The sequence below is a fragment of the Pseudophryne corroboree genome, chromosome 3 (genome assembly GCF_028390025.1).
Source record: "Pseudophryne corroboree isolate aPseCor3 chromosome 3, aPseCor3.hap2, whole genome shotgun sequence".
Classification (NCBI taxonomy): domain Eukaryota; kingdom Metazoa; phylum Chordata; class Amphibia; order Anura; family Myobatrachidae; genus Pseudophryne; species Pseudophryne corroboree.
The window spans coordinates 61,442,672-61,459,348 of NC_086446.1; the positions used below are offsets into that span (position 1 = coordinate 61,442,672).

Here is a 16,677-nt window from a genome sequence, read left to right on the forward strand (position 1 = left end):
GATGGGATAAAGAAATTTTGGCTAGAAGTACTCACACCTGAACATTGTAATAATTATATAAATCACCTGTATAAAGTATTACCTGTTGTAGTCGAAAGAAATGGTCAAGCCACAAATATGTAGTTCTGTACTGTATTTTCTGTTTAAAATTTTAAATTGGTGCATTATTAAAAAAAATTATAAAATTGCCTTTGTCTGATTATTGCATAAACTAATGTAGAATATTATACAGTAGTAATGTTATTGATGTGTATGAACAGTTATTTTCAGTTTTATAAGTCCTGAATAAGAGTACTGTACATTTTGATCAGTGCAGTACATGGAATCGGATGTTGTAATACTTTTTTTTTACATTAATATTGATGTTTTTCCAATAAATATTCAATTTTACAGTATGGTACGGTACAGTACATGAGGGTACCTGTACAGTATGATACGTCATTATGGGGGAGAAATACTGTATCCACTAAATGTACAGTAAAATGTTTTTTTCTTATTACAAACACACAAATGCATCTCAGATGGAAATATGCTATACACAGCAGACAGCTTATGGTGACAGAACTTCCCTACTGTATCCCCACCCATAGTCGTGGTATATTTTAGATTGCCTAATGAGACACTCCTGCAGCATTGCCAATGATTCATGTAAAACCTGTGTGCAAACAGTATCTGTATTGAATGCAAAGTACAGTAAGAGTACAGTATACAGTATTATCAGAGCCAAACCTGACCAACATGATGCCCTAGGCTAGATTTTGGCTGATGCCCTCTTGCACAGATGCTACGTAGTTCCGCCTCTAACCCTGCACCCCTTTCCCAGCACCATCACCCATTTTGGCGCTCCTACCCCCTATAATCTAAATAAGAACAATGTGCACATTTAGTGCCAGCCCAAAACAGTGTACAGTATGTTCTTGCTGGGAAGGGGCATGGTAACACAATAATACCCGAAGATGAAATGACACAACACAGTACTGCAACTTTATTCACATTATATCATGCAGTGGTGTCTCTTATTCTCATGACATCATATCATAGTACCACATTACTCCTAACAGTAATGCCCCTTATTCACATTACACCCCACCACATTCATCTTTATTTACATTAGACCACAGGTACTCAAACTCAGTCCTCAGGACCCCACACAGTGCAGGTTTTGCAGGTCTCACAGAATCACAAGTGAAAAAATTAGCTCCACCTACTGTATGGACCTTCTAAAATGTGTCAGTTAGTAATGAATACTGTACATCTGTGCACTTGCTGGTTTACCTGCAAAACATGCACTGTGTGGGGTCCTGAGGACCAAGTTTGAGAACCACTGCATTAGACCATGCAGTAGTGCCCTTTCCTTATGTTACACCAGAAAATATTGTAGTACACCTTATACACATACAGTACAGTAATGCCACACATTAGTAATGCATTTCATATTTAAATTTTCTGATTTAATTTCATAGAGCCGCATTCACTCACAGAATATAGGCATGTACTGTAGCATCTCATTTTATTCCGCAGAAGCTGATTATTCCCGTTTGGCTAGTTTGCCGCCTCTGTACAGTATATTACAATAGAAAAAAGTTATAGTGTCAGTGAAAAAAGCACCTCATGACAGATACTGTACACAAGCTCATGTCTAAATACTGTATACTGTAAGCAGTGACATTAAGGGGTACAGTACTGTATATGCAATTGCAGTCGAATTCCGGCAGGAATACGGAAAAAATGGACACGGGATCCCCCATCTTTTTAGAACCAGCACCGGGCTCTGCGCCTGGTCCTGGTGCAAAAAATAAGGGGGACAAAAAAGCGTAGGGGTTCCCCATATTTTTTGAATCAGCACTGGGCTCCACTAGCTGGACAGATAATGCACAGCCGGGGGAGACTTTTATACCGGTCCCTGCGGCCATGGAATTAAATACCCAACTAGTCACACCTGGCCGGAGTACCCTGGAGGAGTGGGGGCCCCTTAAATCAAGGGGACCCCCCTCCAGCCACTCGATTATCTCTATCACCCCTGTGTATTGTAGCTAGGGGATTGTGACGCTCCTTCAGCATTGCCCCGTAGCCTGCAAAATCTGTGCTGTTATTTGCTCCATAGCTGAGTGCCTCCTAGGAGCTAGGAGTCACAGGCGGTAGCCATTTCAATTGAGTCTGCCCTGCTATAGAATTGTACAGGTACTGTACAGTATGTGTACATTACCGTACGGTGCATAGAACCTTTACAGTAGAAACTCTCCTGCAGCTTTGGCCTGCTTTACTGTATGTACTGTAAAACTTGTGTTTTGTCAGTTTGCTATGCGACCGAGCCCGGTGTAACGTACTGTAATGTGCATAGACCTCGCTTATCTCTGTGTATTTTGGCTAGGGGATTGTGACGCTCCTTCAGCATCGCCCCGTAGCCTGCACAGCTTATGCCATTTCTCATTCCATACCCAACTGCTGCCTGCCACGAGGTGGGGGTTCAGGAGGTGGGGGTTCATGGGTAGTGGTCGTTTTGACAGTGTGCTATGCGATTGAGTCCGGTGTACCGTAATACTGTATGCAATCCTACAGTAGCTTATCCCTATCTCCCCTGTGTATTTTTGGCTAGGGGATTGTGACGCTCCTTCAGCATTGCCCCATAACCTGCACAAGGGTTCAGGGGCGGCGGCCATTTTGCCAGTGTGCTACAGTATGTGATCGAGTCCGGTGTACCATAATATGCATACTGTGTATTTTAGCTAGGGGATTGTGACGCTCCTTCAGCATTGCCCCATAGTCTGTACAATCTGGACTATTACTTGCTCCGTAGCCTAGGGCCTCTGTGGGGCAAGGAGTCATAGGTGGTAGCCATTTCTATTCAGTCTGCCCAGCTACAGAATTGTATGTGTACTGTACGGAGCATAGAACCTTAACCTGCATAGAACCTGCACATTATGGTACACCGGACTCGATCGCATAGAACCGCTCATGCAGCTACTGTATGCCCTGGTTTATAGTACTGTATGTGAATAAAAAAAATAATAAAGTGTCTGAAAAAAACTAACATGCATTCGTACTTAAGGAATCGAACCCTGGACTCTGAGTATAGGAAGCGAAACACTTCACCAATCACCACTTCGCCGCAGACAAATGTATAAATCCGTTGGTTTTGATTATGCTGTAATGGCTACGGGATTAGGACGATAACATACTGTACAAAATTCCTAATCTTGAGAGGCAATAGTGAACTTGTAACACACATCCATTTGCGACAGTGTACACTACTGGTTTTACAGTACTGTATGTTTTGTCTGCGGGACTTGGACGCTCACATACAGTATTCATAAAGTATTGTAGATGGATCATATACTGTATGCTGTACTATTTGCGTCGGTGTCGTATATACAGTACTGTATTAAATAATGCAGCGTAATGAGTACAGTATTTACTGTATGCAGCGTAATGAGACGCCTTAGTAAAGTAGTCCTTATTATGTATTTCAGTATTGTATTTTACGGGAGACCACACGCATGCGCAGTGGTGATTGTAAAAAGCGACATCTGGTGGCTGATCGCAGGTATTACACGTAAAGGTAACGCCAAACGTCAAATGTCTGTCTCCGTGCGATTAGATAGCCTCTCTGTGACTAGGCGCGCCTCGCTACGCCCCAGTACGCTGCGTATGGTCGAACGGGACAAACGCCGCAGCCACTCAAGATAAAGGTGGCTACATCTGTATGTCCAACACGTTTCGTCCATCAGACTTCATCAAGAGGCTCCTGATATATATATATATGTTATTCCTCACGAAAATGCAGCTGAAGTAAAAGGCATTGAAACATTGCATTTCATAAAGTCTCCTATTGTCCCTTTTATTGGAGTGCTGCGCCATTGTCTCTATATTATTCTATCTGTGGGGGCACGCAGACAAGCATATTCTGTTTAAGTGTATATGCTGGACCTATCTGCAGTTCTACATATAAATTATATATATATATATATATTATATTTATTAATTTCATATGGCTTGTCCTCCTGAATGCATGTGAAATTGGAGGAAGGGCATGTGCCATAATGACTCTTGGGGACTCTTGGATGGGGACTAAAGAGGAGAAGAAGAGAGTACAAGAACCTGTCATAGTTGGGGGTGGGGCAAACTGGGATGACCTGGAATGTGTGTGTGTGTGTGTGTGTGTGTGTGTGTATGTATGTATGTATGTATGTGAGTGTATATATATATATATATATATATATATATATACACAGTATATATGTGTGTGTGTGTGTGTGTGTGTGTGTGTGTGTGTGTGTGTGTGTGTGTGTGTGTGTATATAAAGTAGTGACAAAAGTGCTACTACCTTAATGATTCAATATAAACATTCAAGTATATCTTACAAATACATTTAAATAGAACTCCAAAGATAAAGTGGCAGTAATAAAGTTTTCACTTGATTTAAATTTCTATACGTCATTGATAATGTTTGTAAGGAGTAAAACTTCTGCGCCTTCAGTGCTTCAACAGAAATTGGTGCTTTCACCCTGTGAATCCTTATAATAATAATATATGCATATTAAACATCCAAGAAAAGCAGGCTCGTAGCAAGTCTTTCTTTGGGATCCTTCCTCTGTCCTCTATTTCTGTGCGGTCACGCTCATCAGGTGATGTAATCACATGGGCAGAGAAAGTGAGGATGTATAAAAAAATGTGCACTATTTTTTTTAAAGTGATGTGCAAAAACTCATCAAAAGTTCTATGTGCAAACTGGACAGAGCCATTATAAAGCTATGTGGCTCAGAAAGGCATATTCATTTATCCCATACAAAAATCACCCTTGTATTAATGTGGTTCAGCAAACCCCCAAATATATAATAACTCACTGGTTAGGAAAAAACGTCACCTTAAAATCAGAACTTCCAGCAGGGAATAAACTCTAATAGTGTGATAAAGTTTTTAACAGATTTTATTCACACTTTCACATACACACATAAAAACATCGGAGAGGTAGTCGTAAATAACTAACTGGTTTCATTCCTTCACGCTACATATGGTATATTTAATATGTATTATATTCTGTATATAATATATACAATATTTTATTTGTAAGAACACAACACAAATGCACAGGAAAGGGAGGGGAGAATGGGTATCTTTAGAGGCACTAGTCAGATAACTCTATAGTGTGTATTAATAACCATGTATTAATAACCATATATATAAGAGCTGTGTATTAAAGAGTTTGTTTTTATTGGAGTAAGCCAGGATGTGCATGCAGCCTACCTGTAACAGTCTTCTGGAAGGGGAAAGTGCCCCTGTCTCTCTCCATTGGGTGAAACGTTTTGGAGAAGGTGCACCATGATGTAATACAGGTTCTGCTTGCTTTGTCCTAGTGAGTACTCAGGAGGGAGAGTGCTGCATTGTAGCTTAAGCGCTGCCTACTGGTTCCCCAGCAGAGCTCTTGCTGGCTGCTCTGCCTGCTGGAACTTCTCCTGGCTGCTAGGTATAGTAGTCCCAGGGCCACCTTTTCAGAGCTCACTCTCTCTCACTTTGGGAGCTCCGGCATAGTTATAGGGCGGTAACATTGCGCGGAACAGGGAGGGATTTTGAAGCTCATCACTGCCGCCATATAAAATGCCTGGGAGTGGGACCCAACTGAGGATGTAGGTAATTTTCCAGGTGGTCACGAGGAGTGTGATGGTGACACAGTGGGGTTAGTATGGACAAGGTATTTTTAACTGTCATCACTGTAAGTCTCATTGGGCCTATTTTCATGGCTCCATCTGCCACATCTGGCCCTAACCACTCCTATCGTAATGCCCTGGACACTGCCAAACATATTTCTGAACTTTCATCTCTGCTCAAGCTTCTAACCCAAAGTGACTATTTAAAAAATGTAATTCACTTCTCAAACTTCCATCATCCAACCTACCAGCACTATCAATGTGCGAGATCTTGCTTCCTACTTCAAGGACAAAATTGATAAGATCTAAGATGGAATGTTATGCACTTCCTCAGATAGTAACCTTCTCAATTCCCTACTTGGACCCTCTGGCAGCGTCTCTTCATTTGATCCCACAAAAGAAGATGAAGTATCAACACTCTTCTCATCATCTTACTCTACTACCTCTACTCTTGATCCTGTACCCTCACAAATAAGTAAAGCTCTGTATCCTGTGCTCATCCCAATCTTAGCTAAAATCTTTCTCTACTTGTATCTTTCCTTCACTGTTCAAGCATGCAGTGATTACGACGATTCTAAAACAAACAAAATACAAACTATATTCTCTCTCAAACTACTGTCCCATCTCTCATTGTCCATCCTAGCTACTTGAGAGACTTGCCTACACTCCCCTCACACAGGGGCATCTTTTTGTATGGGCTCAATGGGCAGTTGCCAAAATGCCCCATGAGTATAAGGGCCCTAGGCTGATAGCTAAGGGTCCATTTTTTCCAGGTGTATCAGACTTTATAAAATTTGCCCTCAGGAACCAGAGATATTCGACTGGGACTCTGCCCTTTCGGTGGACACTAGCAGATTGTCTCTACTATGCCCACTATTTTTGTTGATGGTTGCTCTTGCTCCTGAACCCAGATTCCCAAGTCCCCAGTACCTCTGGAAAGGTGGGACTCTCTATTTTTTCATCCGATTGAAATCTAAGAAATCTATTTTCAGGAACTGGAGATATCTGCAGTTAAGCAAGCAGCCCTCCCACCGGAAAATGATGAATATTAGGGCCTTATTCAGACTGAATTGATGCTGTGGCAGGGTTCACAGGCTGATGCCTTGTGAAGTGTGCGCATGCGCAGAAGCAGTACTGCGAGTGCGCACAAAGTGAGATGGAATGGCATCTCACTTGTGCGATCGTCTCTGCCTGATTGACTGGCATTGGCAATCGCTGGTTGAGAGGGGACGTAACGGCAGCATATAAGGGGCATCATTGTGGTGTTGGGAGGTGCGGTCCGGACAATGGGGCGGGCCGCAGTGGCTGTGTGATATCACACTCAGCCGCTGAGACCAGAAACTTGGTGGGTAGCCGTCTGCCATCGCAGCTCAGCTGCATATGTAGTGGGGTACCCTAAACATGTGAAAGCATCACCACCATGCGAAGCTTTCGCATGTGTGTGTGGGGGTCTGAATCTTGTATGCGGTGCAGACTGGTCCTGTGCTTGGTATCCCCCTGCATGTCAGTGTAATGGATCGTAGATGTGCATTTTTACACAAATCTATGATCCAGTCTGAATTAGGGTCTTAAGCCCACTCCTCTAGCCACCCCTCCCCTATATATTAAACACCCCTTCATTCAGCCCGAGGACCCCTTCTACAGTGTAGTGTTCTCCCTCCCGTCCCATTTCCCACCATCTGTGCAGTAAAGGAGTAATTAGCAGAAACTACTGCTCCAGGTCCTACATGTGGAACAGAAGACAGAACACCCCTACCGCCTGCAGGACATAAAGGCTGCCGTTGATAGCACCCCCCACCCCTACTGGTGGAGGATGGGTAGGGCCCCAGTGCATTTATTTTCCCAGGTGCCTACACTGATGTTAAGATGTCCCTGGCCTCACACACTTTCTTAATCTACACAATTTATTGGACCCACTTCAGTCCGACTTTCGTTACTAACACTCCATAGAGACACTCCATAGAGACAGCACTGACTAAAGCAGTGAATGGTCTGGTCACTGCCAAGTCTAGAAGCCATTACTATGTTTTTATTCTTCTAGATCTCTCTTCTACTTTTCAGACTCTCTTCTTACACAAACACTACAATCCCTAGGTCTTTGGTTCTCATCCTACTTATCTAATCGCTATTTCAGTGTCTGTTTCTCTGAATCCACCTCCTCTTCTTTACCTCTATTAGTTGGAGTACCACAGGGTTCAATCTTAGTTCCTTTGCTTTTCTCTATCTCTTTTTCATCTCTTGGCAAACTAATCAGCTCTTTTAGATTTTAGTGTGAACTGTACATGGATGATACTCAAATCTAACTATCCTCCCCAGATTTGTCACCATCTGTATTGGTCCGTGTCACTGAATGCCTTTCTGCCGTTTCATCTTGGATGTCATCTCTCCACCTCAAACGTAATATTTACAAAACAGAATTAATTACAGGTACACCACCGATAATCCAGCACCCTTGGTTCCAGCACTGTGCCGGATTATTGGTTTTGCCGGATTATAAGTGGTATTGCTGACAGTGGTGTCGGCGGCATCCTGACCTCCACCTGCAGCCTAATCCTATCAAGCATATCTCCCACATTCTAACTCCAGCCACGCAGTGCGACTCCCTGCCCACAGCCTTACGGATGATGGTCGTTAGGTCGGCATGAGTTAGGTCGACACGATCACTAGATCGACATGGTCATTAGGTCGACATGTGCTAAGTCAACATGCAAAAAGGTCGACATGAGTTTTTCCCGTGGGCTGGCATCACAGAGCGTCCACAGGTGCAGTCCACTGTAGAGCCCACTGGCAGGGAAGAGGGAGATAAAGCTCGTCCACTGGAAGAGTCCTATGGACTCCTCCTTTAATCACACTGAGTGCACTGTAAGGGTTTTGGACGACTTACAACTGCTATTAGCCGGCTCTCCCCTCCACTCGAGAACGCCGTGCTTTCATCTAAGAATGTCTCCCTGCTGAAAACGGTGATTCTTCCATTGCTACATGTTCCGATGGTTTGATTGTTGGAATTCACAGCACCCAGAGAGAGGAGCGTTCTTGGTGATTCTATAATCATCTATATACAGAAAGTATCTGTTTTGGGACACACTGTTGCTATTACAGCTAAAGCGGCAACATACCTTTCAGCTGCTAGAACATTTATTCTCCATTCATTACAGCAGCTGAACCGTATTAGTAACAGCCCTTTTTAAGAAATATAACGTGCACGGACATTACTGTCTTTTAGCCTTACTCAGTGTATTTGTTTAATTTTATTTTTATATTATTATTATTATCCATTTAGGATTTCTAACTGATGAATTAAATATTAATAAATTATTTAAAGTGATAATTACGCCAGCTCTCCTTTATTATTTACTCTCACTCCCATGAGCGCAGCCTCTTTTCCTTTTTCTGTATTTGAGATAGCAATGAGTCGCTTCTGCAGATTTACCCCAATTTGTGTGAAACCTGTGTGCACCCTTCCATTGAATGTTTTACAATGGATTACACAGCAAAAAAATAATAATAATAAAGTGAATGTCACAGCAACACAAAAAAAAAAAAAAGATTGTCACTTTGGGAATCGAAACCAGGACTCTCAGCATGGAAGGTGGGAGCCTTCATCGCTAGCCCACGACACTGCATGGAAGATTCACAAGTTCATGTGTAAAAGTACTGCAAAGAGCGATTCCTTCCCATTGGTGTTCGTTTATGCCTTTAGGGGACTCAGACGCTCATTTAGTGCACTTTACATACTGTAAAGTCAATGAGCTACATTATTCCTTTCACACATTAGTTGCATCTGCATACACAAGTGTTTTAACATGTTCATTTGCGTCTGTATAAACTATACACACAGTGATTTGGCATCCAGGAATTTAGGGAGGAGCTTTAATCTGCTGAGTGTGAGGCTGGAAATGATAAGAAATGTCTTAATGCAGATCCCTCATCTCCCATCAGGTTCCATTGGTGTGGTCTGACCTCCTCCTGCTGTGATGATCTCTGCTCTGTTATTACCACACACCACTCTCTGACCACACTGGACCTGTCACACAATGCTCTGGGGGACTCTGGAATACACCTTCTGTGTGAGGGACTGAGACATCCAACCTGTGCCCTGCAGGAGCTGGGGTAAGAAGTGTCATAGTACAGGTTGAACATCCCTTATCCAAAATGCTTGGGACCAGAAGTATTTTGGATATTTTACGTATTTTGGAATAATTGCATACCATAATGAGATTTCATGGTGATGGGACCCAAGTCTATGCACAGAATGCATTTATGTTGCATATACACCTTATACACACAGCCTGAAGGTCATTTTAGCTAATATTTTTTAGAACTTTAGGGGGTCATTCCGACCCGATCGCCCGCTGCAGTTTGTCACAGCGCATCGATCGGGTCATAACTGCGCATGCATTGCTTAGTGATCACCTCTGAGACAAAGGCTGTCACTGGGCGGGAGGGGGCTGCACGGTGGCATTAAGCTGACGTTTAGGGGGGGGGCGCGGTCCGGCCAATGCAGGCGTGACCGGAGTGCTGGGGGTGCGGGCTGCGGCGGCTGCGTGTCGTCTCACACAGCCGCTGTGGCCAGTGGCAGCGACAATCAACTCCCAGCCAGCCACAGGAGCTGCGCTGGCCGGGAGTTACTCCACAAATACAAAAGCATCGCCGCTGTGCGATGGTTTTGCATTTGTGCGGGGAGGGGCGGACTGACATGCGGGGCAGACTAGCCCTGTGCTGGGCGCACCCCCTCATGTCAGGGAAGATGATCGTAGCTGTGCTAAATATTGCACAGCTACGATCAACTCGGAATGACCCCTTTTGTGCATTAAACAAAGTGTGTGTACATTCACACAATTCATTAATGTTTCATATACACCATATACATAAAGCCTGAAGGTCATTTAATACAATATTTTTTATAACTTTGTGTACATTGAGCCATCAGAAAACAAAGGTTTCACTATCTCACTCTCACTCAAAAAAATCCGTATTTCGGAATATTCCGTATTTCAGAATATTTTGGTTATGGGATACTCAACCTGTATTTATACAATTGTAGACCACACAAAGAAAAAACACAGATACAGATGTAGCCACACTCATCATGGCTTCGCAGTAGCAATATGTGCACGTTGGGCACATGCAGTCACGCCAGGCCATGCCTAGCTGTGGCAATTGCTGCTCAATACATTCTTAATGGGCGTGGTTGCGGCAAATGAGGCACATTTGCACCTGGATGTAGCCACGATAAGCATGGCCACATCTGTAAATTAACCACTATAATATTAGTGTACAATGGGGGTCATTCCGAGTTGATCGCTCGCTAGCTGTTATTAGCAGCTGTGCAAACGCTAAGCCGCCGCCCTCTGGAAGTGTATCTTAGCTTAGCAGAAGTGCGAACGAAAGGATCGCAGAGCGGCTACAAAATTATTTTGTGCAGTTTCAGAATAGCTTCAGACCTACTCCTAGCTTGCGATCACTTCAGACTGTTCAGTTCCTAATTTGACGTCACAAACATGCCCGGCGTTCGGCCAGCCACGCCTGCATTTTTCTGGGCACGCCTGCGTTTTTTACGAACACTCACTGAAAACGGTCAGTTGACACCCAGAATCGCCCATTTCATGTCAATCACTCTGCGGCCAGCAGTGCGACTGAAAAGCTTTGCTAGAGCTTGTGTGAAAATACATTGGCCGTTGTGAAAGTACGTTGCACTTGTGCACTGTGCTGCCGCATACGCATGCGCAGAAGTGCCTTTTTTTTGCATCATTGCTGCGCAGCGAACATTTTAAGCTAGCGATCAACTCGGAATGACTCCCAATATGTCATCTGAGTATATACTTAAGGAACTGTTTCACCATAGTGTTTTTTTTTTTTTATTGCAACCCTTCAGGAGAAAAAGAGCGCTTCTGACATGACGAGTAAGACTGATCTGGGGATTTTCTAGCTGAGCGTGAAAAATACTCATCCAAACATGAGACTTTAGACTGTGGGATCACAGGTGCTGAGCGTGGTAGTGAATACCCAGGTCCAGGTTTCTGTGGGAGCCTGGGTGTGCAAGGAGGCATAGAGATGTGTGGTTTGGTTCTTTGGAAATCCAAATTCACCTAAATTCTGCAGACCAAAGCAAGGGCCTAATTCAGATCTGATCGCAGCAGCAAATTTGTTAGCTAATGGGCAAAACCATGGGGGTCATTCAGAGCTGATCGCTCGCTAGCGTTTTTTTGCGATGCTGCGATCAGATCAGAACTGCGCATGCGTATGCACCACAATGCGCAGGCGCGTCGCACAGGTACAAAGCGGATTGCCGCCCAGCAATGGATTGTATGAAGAATCCGTTTGCACAGGCGTTCGCAAGGAGACTGACAGGAAGATACCGTTTGTGGGTGTCAACTGACCGTTTTCTGGGAGTGTTTGGAAAAATGCAGGTGCGTCCAGGTGTTTGCAGGGCGGGTGTCTGACGTCAATTCCGGTAACAAAAAGACTGAAGTGATCGCAGCGGCTGAGTAAGTCCTATGCTGCACAGAAACTGCACAACGTTTTTTTGTACTGCGTTTGCACACTTGCACAGCTAAAATACACTCCCTAGTGGGAGGCGACTATGCGATCGCACGACTGCAAAAAACAGCTAGCGAGTGATCAACTCTGAATGAGGGCCCATGTGCACTGTAGGTGGGGCAGATGTAACATGTGCAGAGAGAGTTAGATTTGGGTGGGGTGCGTCCAAACTGAAATCTAAATTGCACTGTAAAAATAAAGCAGCCAGCATTTACCCTGCACAGAAACAATATCACCCACCCAAATCTAACTCTATCTGCACATGTTACATCTGCCCCCCCCCCCCCCCCCCCCCTGCAGTGCACATGGTTTTTCCATTTGACCTAATTTAAGTTCCACAAAAACTTTTAATATGACCACTAATACACTTACATTATGTTATCCTATATTATTTGGCTTTTTGAGGTACAGGTATATTTCCCCAATTAAACATACACTTTTTACTGGTTATGTTAGCATGAATTAATATACAAATCCCGTTTTCACACAATTGCAATTGAATAACAAAACGGAACCGTGCATACTGGCGAGAAACTGTTGTCTCAGTATGTTTCATGTCATATGCCTAAAAAGTATTCTTCAGGTAGGAAATAGGAAAACTACATAATTAGAATTTTAATAAACCTCCCACTAAGGGGATCCTGTCGTGCTGACCGGTCAGCAATGATCGGCAGCACAGCAACACAGGTGGCGGTTACAGGGAGGCAGAGGGACCGGAAGTTTCCCTTCCCTGCCGCTGCTAACACTCTCTATCTGACTGGTCGCATCCTGTGCGACCAGGTCAGATAAAGCACTTGCAGGCATGGTCACATCTGATGCGACCATGCCAGGCAAGTGGTTAATAAACTACAAAAATAGTCCTGTCACTTTTTACTGTATCTACTACAGGTGCTCCTTGGGTAACTACAATAAGAAAGGAGAGAAAAGACAAAAAACCCTTGTTTGGGAGCACTCATTTGTACTAATTAATATAGTATATATAGGAAAAAGAATTAAAATAAAACTTGACCTTTAATTATTTCTTGAAAGTAAAAAAATATATATAATGGAGAAATAAATTTGAGACTGATGTCTAACGTTGACTAATGAAGAACTTGTTGACCTTTTTAACATATGAGGTACAAGATAGTTGAAAAAGGTGAAAATATCGAAAGAAAATGGTGTGTTATATATCTATATATATATATGTGGATGCCATGTGGTACCAATCGGTATTGAAGGCATCCAAAAAGATCATCACTGAGCATGCCCAAAATATAGGTATGACTGGTAGCGTGGTTACAATGTTAATCTCAAGATTAGAGTACCAAAGAGGTAAGAAGAACAATAATTTGGATATGTTGAAGGTTTCCTTTAGGAAAAAAGGCCCAATGCACCTGATATTCTCAGGAGGTTTCCCTTCCGGATACTGACCAGGCCGTGCCTGCTTAGCTTCCGAGATCAGACAAGATCGGGCGTATTTAGGGTAGTATGGCCGTGGGCCGTTGTTGGGATGAAAGGAAGAGAATGAAATGGAAAGAATGGGAGGGGAGGTCACTGCTACTATCTGTACTGTACATAAATTAGAAGAATGATTGATTCAAAGGTTTTTCCAGAAGTGAGAGTGTGGAGAATGGGTATTTTCCTTGAAAAAGGCCCACTGCACCTGGTATTCTCAGGAGATTCCCCTTCCTAGTACTAACCAGGCCATGCCTGCTTAACTTCTGAGATCGGACAAGATCGGGCGCATTCAGGGTAGTATGGCCGTGGGCCAATGTGAAGGAGGTATAATTGAATGGGGAAGCCACACTCTGCTTTCTGTACTTCACATCTAATGAAAAAAATGGTCTGAAATGGTATTTCCAGATAGGAGTGTATATGTACAGTTTGGAGATAGAGAGGAAAAGACACGTGGGGAAAAAAAAAAAAAAACTGGAAAAGAAATTGAAAAAATGAAAAAAATAAAAAAATGTGGAAATATATATATGTCTATGCAGGATGTGTGTCTTCTGATAGGAAATGAACAGAGCAAGGTTCTGAAAAAATGTATGCAAGTATTTATGTGAGGCACTGAAAGTACTGACAATAAATATGGAATATTGCAAATAAGTGCTTGCAGAAAATAATGAAAAACTTATGTATTGTACATATAGAGCTGAGCCAAATTGACTGTTGAATTTGAAGCTCGAGGCTAGCTCACAAAGGTTAAATAACAGAACAATGCTCCTTTTTTAGTTCCTTAAAAGGAAACAAAAATAAAAATAAATATAAATAGATAATCATGTGTTAGTTTTGAGCTCAAGGCTGGCTCCCCTCCCATTCTTTCCATTTCATTCTCTTCCTTTCATCCCAACAACGGCCCACGGCCATACTACCCTGAATACGCCCGATCTTGTCCGATATCGGAAGCTAAGCAGGCATGGCCTGGTCAGTATTCGGAAGGGAAACCTCCTGAGAATACCAGGTGCTTTTGGCCTTTTTTCCTAAAGGAAACCTTCAGCATATCCAAATTATTGTTCTTCTTACCTCTTTGGTACTCTAATCTTGAGATTAACATTGTAACAACGCTACCAGTCATACCTATATTTTGGGCATGCTCAGTGATGATCTTTTTGGATGCCTTCAATACCGATTCGTACCACATGGCATCCATATATATATATATATATATATAGATATATAACACACCATTTTCTTTCGATATTTTCACCTTTTTCAACTATCTTGTACCTCATATGTTAAAAAGGTCAACAAGTTCTTCATTAGTCAACATTAGACATCAGTCTCAAATTTATTTCTCCATTATATATATTTTTTTATATTTTTTTACTTTCAAGAAATAATTAAAGGTTAAATTTTATTTTAAATCTTTTTCCTATATATACTATATTGATTAGTACAAATGAGTGCTCCCAAACAAGGGTTTTTTGTCTTTTCTCTCCTTTCTTGTTGTAGTTTAACCTACAAAATTCCTGGGAGCACCGCCAATCATTAGCAGTTTAAGAATTATTCGATAACTGCATATATATTGGTATTTCACTTACAATCTTTTTTCCCAATACTTTAGTACAATTGTCAGACGAGTGCGGTTCCACACTTAATACTTTCTAGCTCCTTGCGTAACGCCAAGAACCGTGGATTAATATTTACTTACATTAAGACGTCTCACATTTCCATCTCTATAGATTTAACACATTTTTTACACTCATTTATATGTACAACCGTGAAAATCAGAAGCTCCCATGTGAGGAACGAGTAGAAGAGCTAGTCAGATATATTACCTAGAAACACATCCACCTACTTTTACCTATAATCAGTAAATGAAAAACATTTTTTTCAATGACATAACAGCTACAGCCTAATTACTGAAATACACACAAAAGCTGATTTATACAGCACACGGCCATTTATGTAATATTGGAAATGATAAGAACTGACCTAAAGCAGATCCCTCATCTCTCATCAGGTTACTGGGCTGTGGTCTGACCTCCTCCTGCTGTGATGATCTTCGCTCTGTTATTACTACAAACCGCTCTCTGACCAGCCTGGACCTGTCACACAATGCTCTGGAGGACTCTGGAATACACCTTCTGTGTGAGGGACTGAGACAACCAACTTGTACATTACAAAAACTGAGGTAGGAATGGTCTTATGTATAAAATTGCCCTCTCAGTACAACATATAGGCCACACAAGGAAATTCACAGGACAAGTAAATGCGGCAATTTCAATTTATGTCATCTGTGTATATTTATTGAACTTTATTTCTATTTATTAAGTTCTAGCCATTGCTCTAAATTATTGTACCACTTTTCTAAATAATTCGCTTTTTACATCAATTATTAATATGTGTACTAGTCAGAAGCGGATCTTGCCACGGGCAAGCAGGACTTTTGACCGGGGCGCCGCCTTCCAGAGGGCGCCGCACCATGGCAAGATCCGCTACTGCTGTGCCCCCCGCTGCCCGCTACGCGTCTAGTTTCCCTTCGTGGAGAGGACCTTTGCTGTGCAGTGCGCAAGGACGTCATCGCTCACCGCACAGCAAAGGTCCTCTCCGCGAAGGGAACTAGACGCTACGCGTCTAGTTTCCCTTCGTGGAGAGGTCTTTTGCTGTGCAGAACGCAATGATGTCATTGCGCACCGCACAACATTTCAGCAGCATTACTTTACTGTACAGGGGGCGTAACTGACCATGCCCCCTGTATGAAGCTACACCCCTATTTCCCGCCCGGGGCGCAAAAAGGGCTAGATTCGGCACTGGTACTAGTTACAGCATTAAGATCTGTACAGCTTACTAATTGTAATAGTAACTCATATGCAACAACCTTAAAAACTGGATTACCAACATCCCTGGAGGTCAGTTTAGAAGAATCAGATGGAGCTGTTCGAGAGAAGTGGAGTTTGAGACACAAGCGAATAGCATGATAAAAAATGTTGAAGAAAAAGATTACCATCCAGAAGATCTCCAAAAGGAGAGGAAATAAACAAGGAATTCAAATAGGAAAGAAATCTAT

General features: G+C 42.6%; 1 protein-coding gene and 2 pseudogenes across 1 annotated transcript in view; 2 read left to right on the top strand and 1 right to left on the bottom strand.

Moving 5' to 3' along the window:
* Positions 1-16,677, top strand: part of LOC135057162 (NACHT, LRR and PYD domains-containing protein 3-like) — a 79,671-nt gene that overhangs the window by 33,409 nt on the left and 29,585 nt on the right. Inside the window, exons 3-4 of the mRNA XM_063963061.1 lie at positions 9,585-9,755; positions 15,631-15,801. Coding sequence (XP_063819131.1) covers positions 9,585-9,755; positions 15,631-15,801 — 342 coding nt within the window. The remainder of the gene's footprint in view (positions 1-9,584; positions 9,756-15,630; positions 15,802-16,677) is intronic.
* LOC134896048 (5S ribosomal RNA) lies at positions 13,819-13,936 on the bottom strand (annotated as a pseudogene).
* On the top strand, positions 14,523-14,640 carry LOC134898294 (5S ribosomal RNA; annotated as a pseudogene).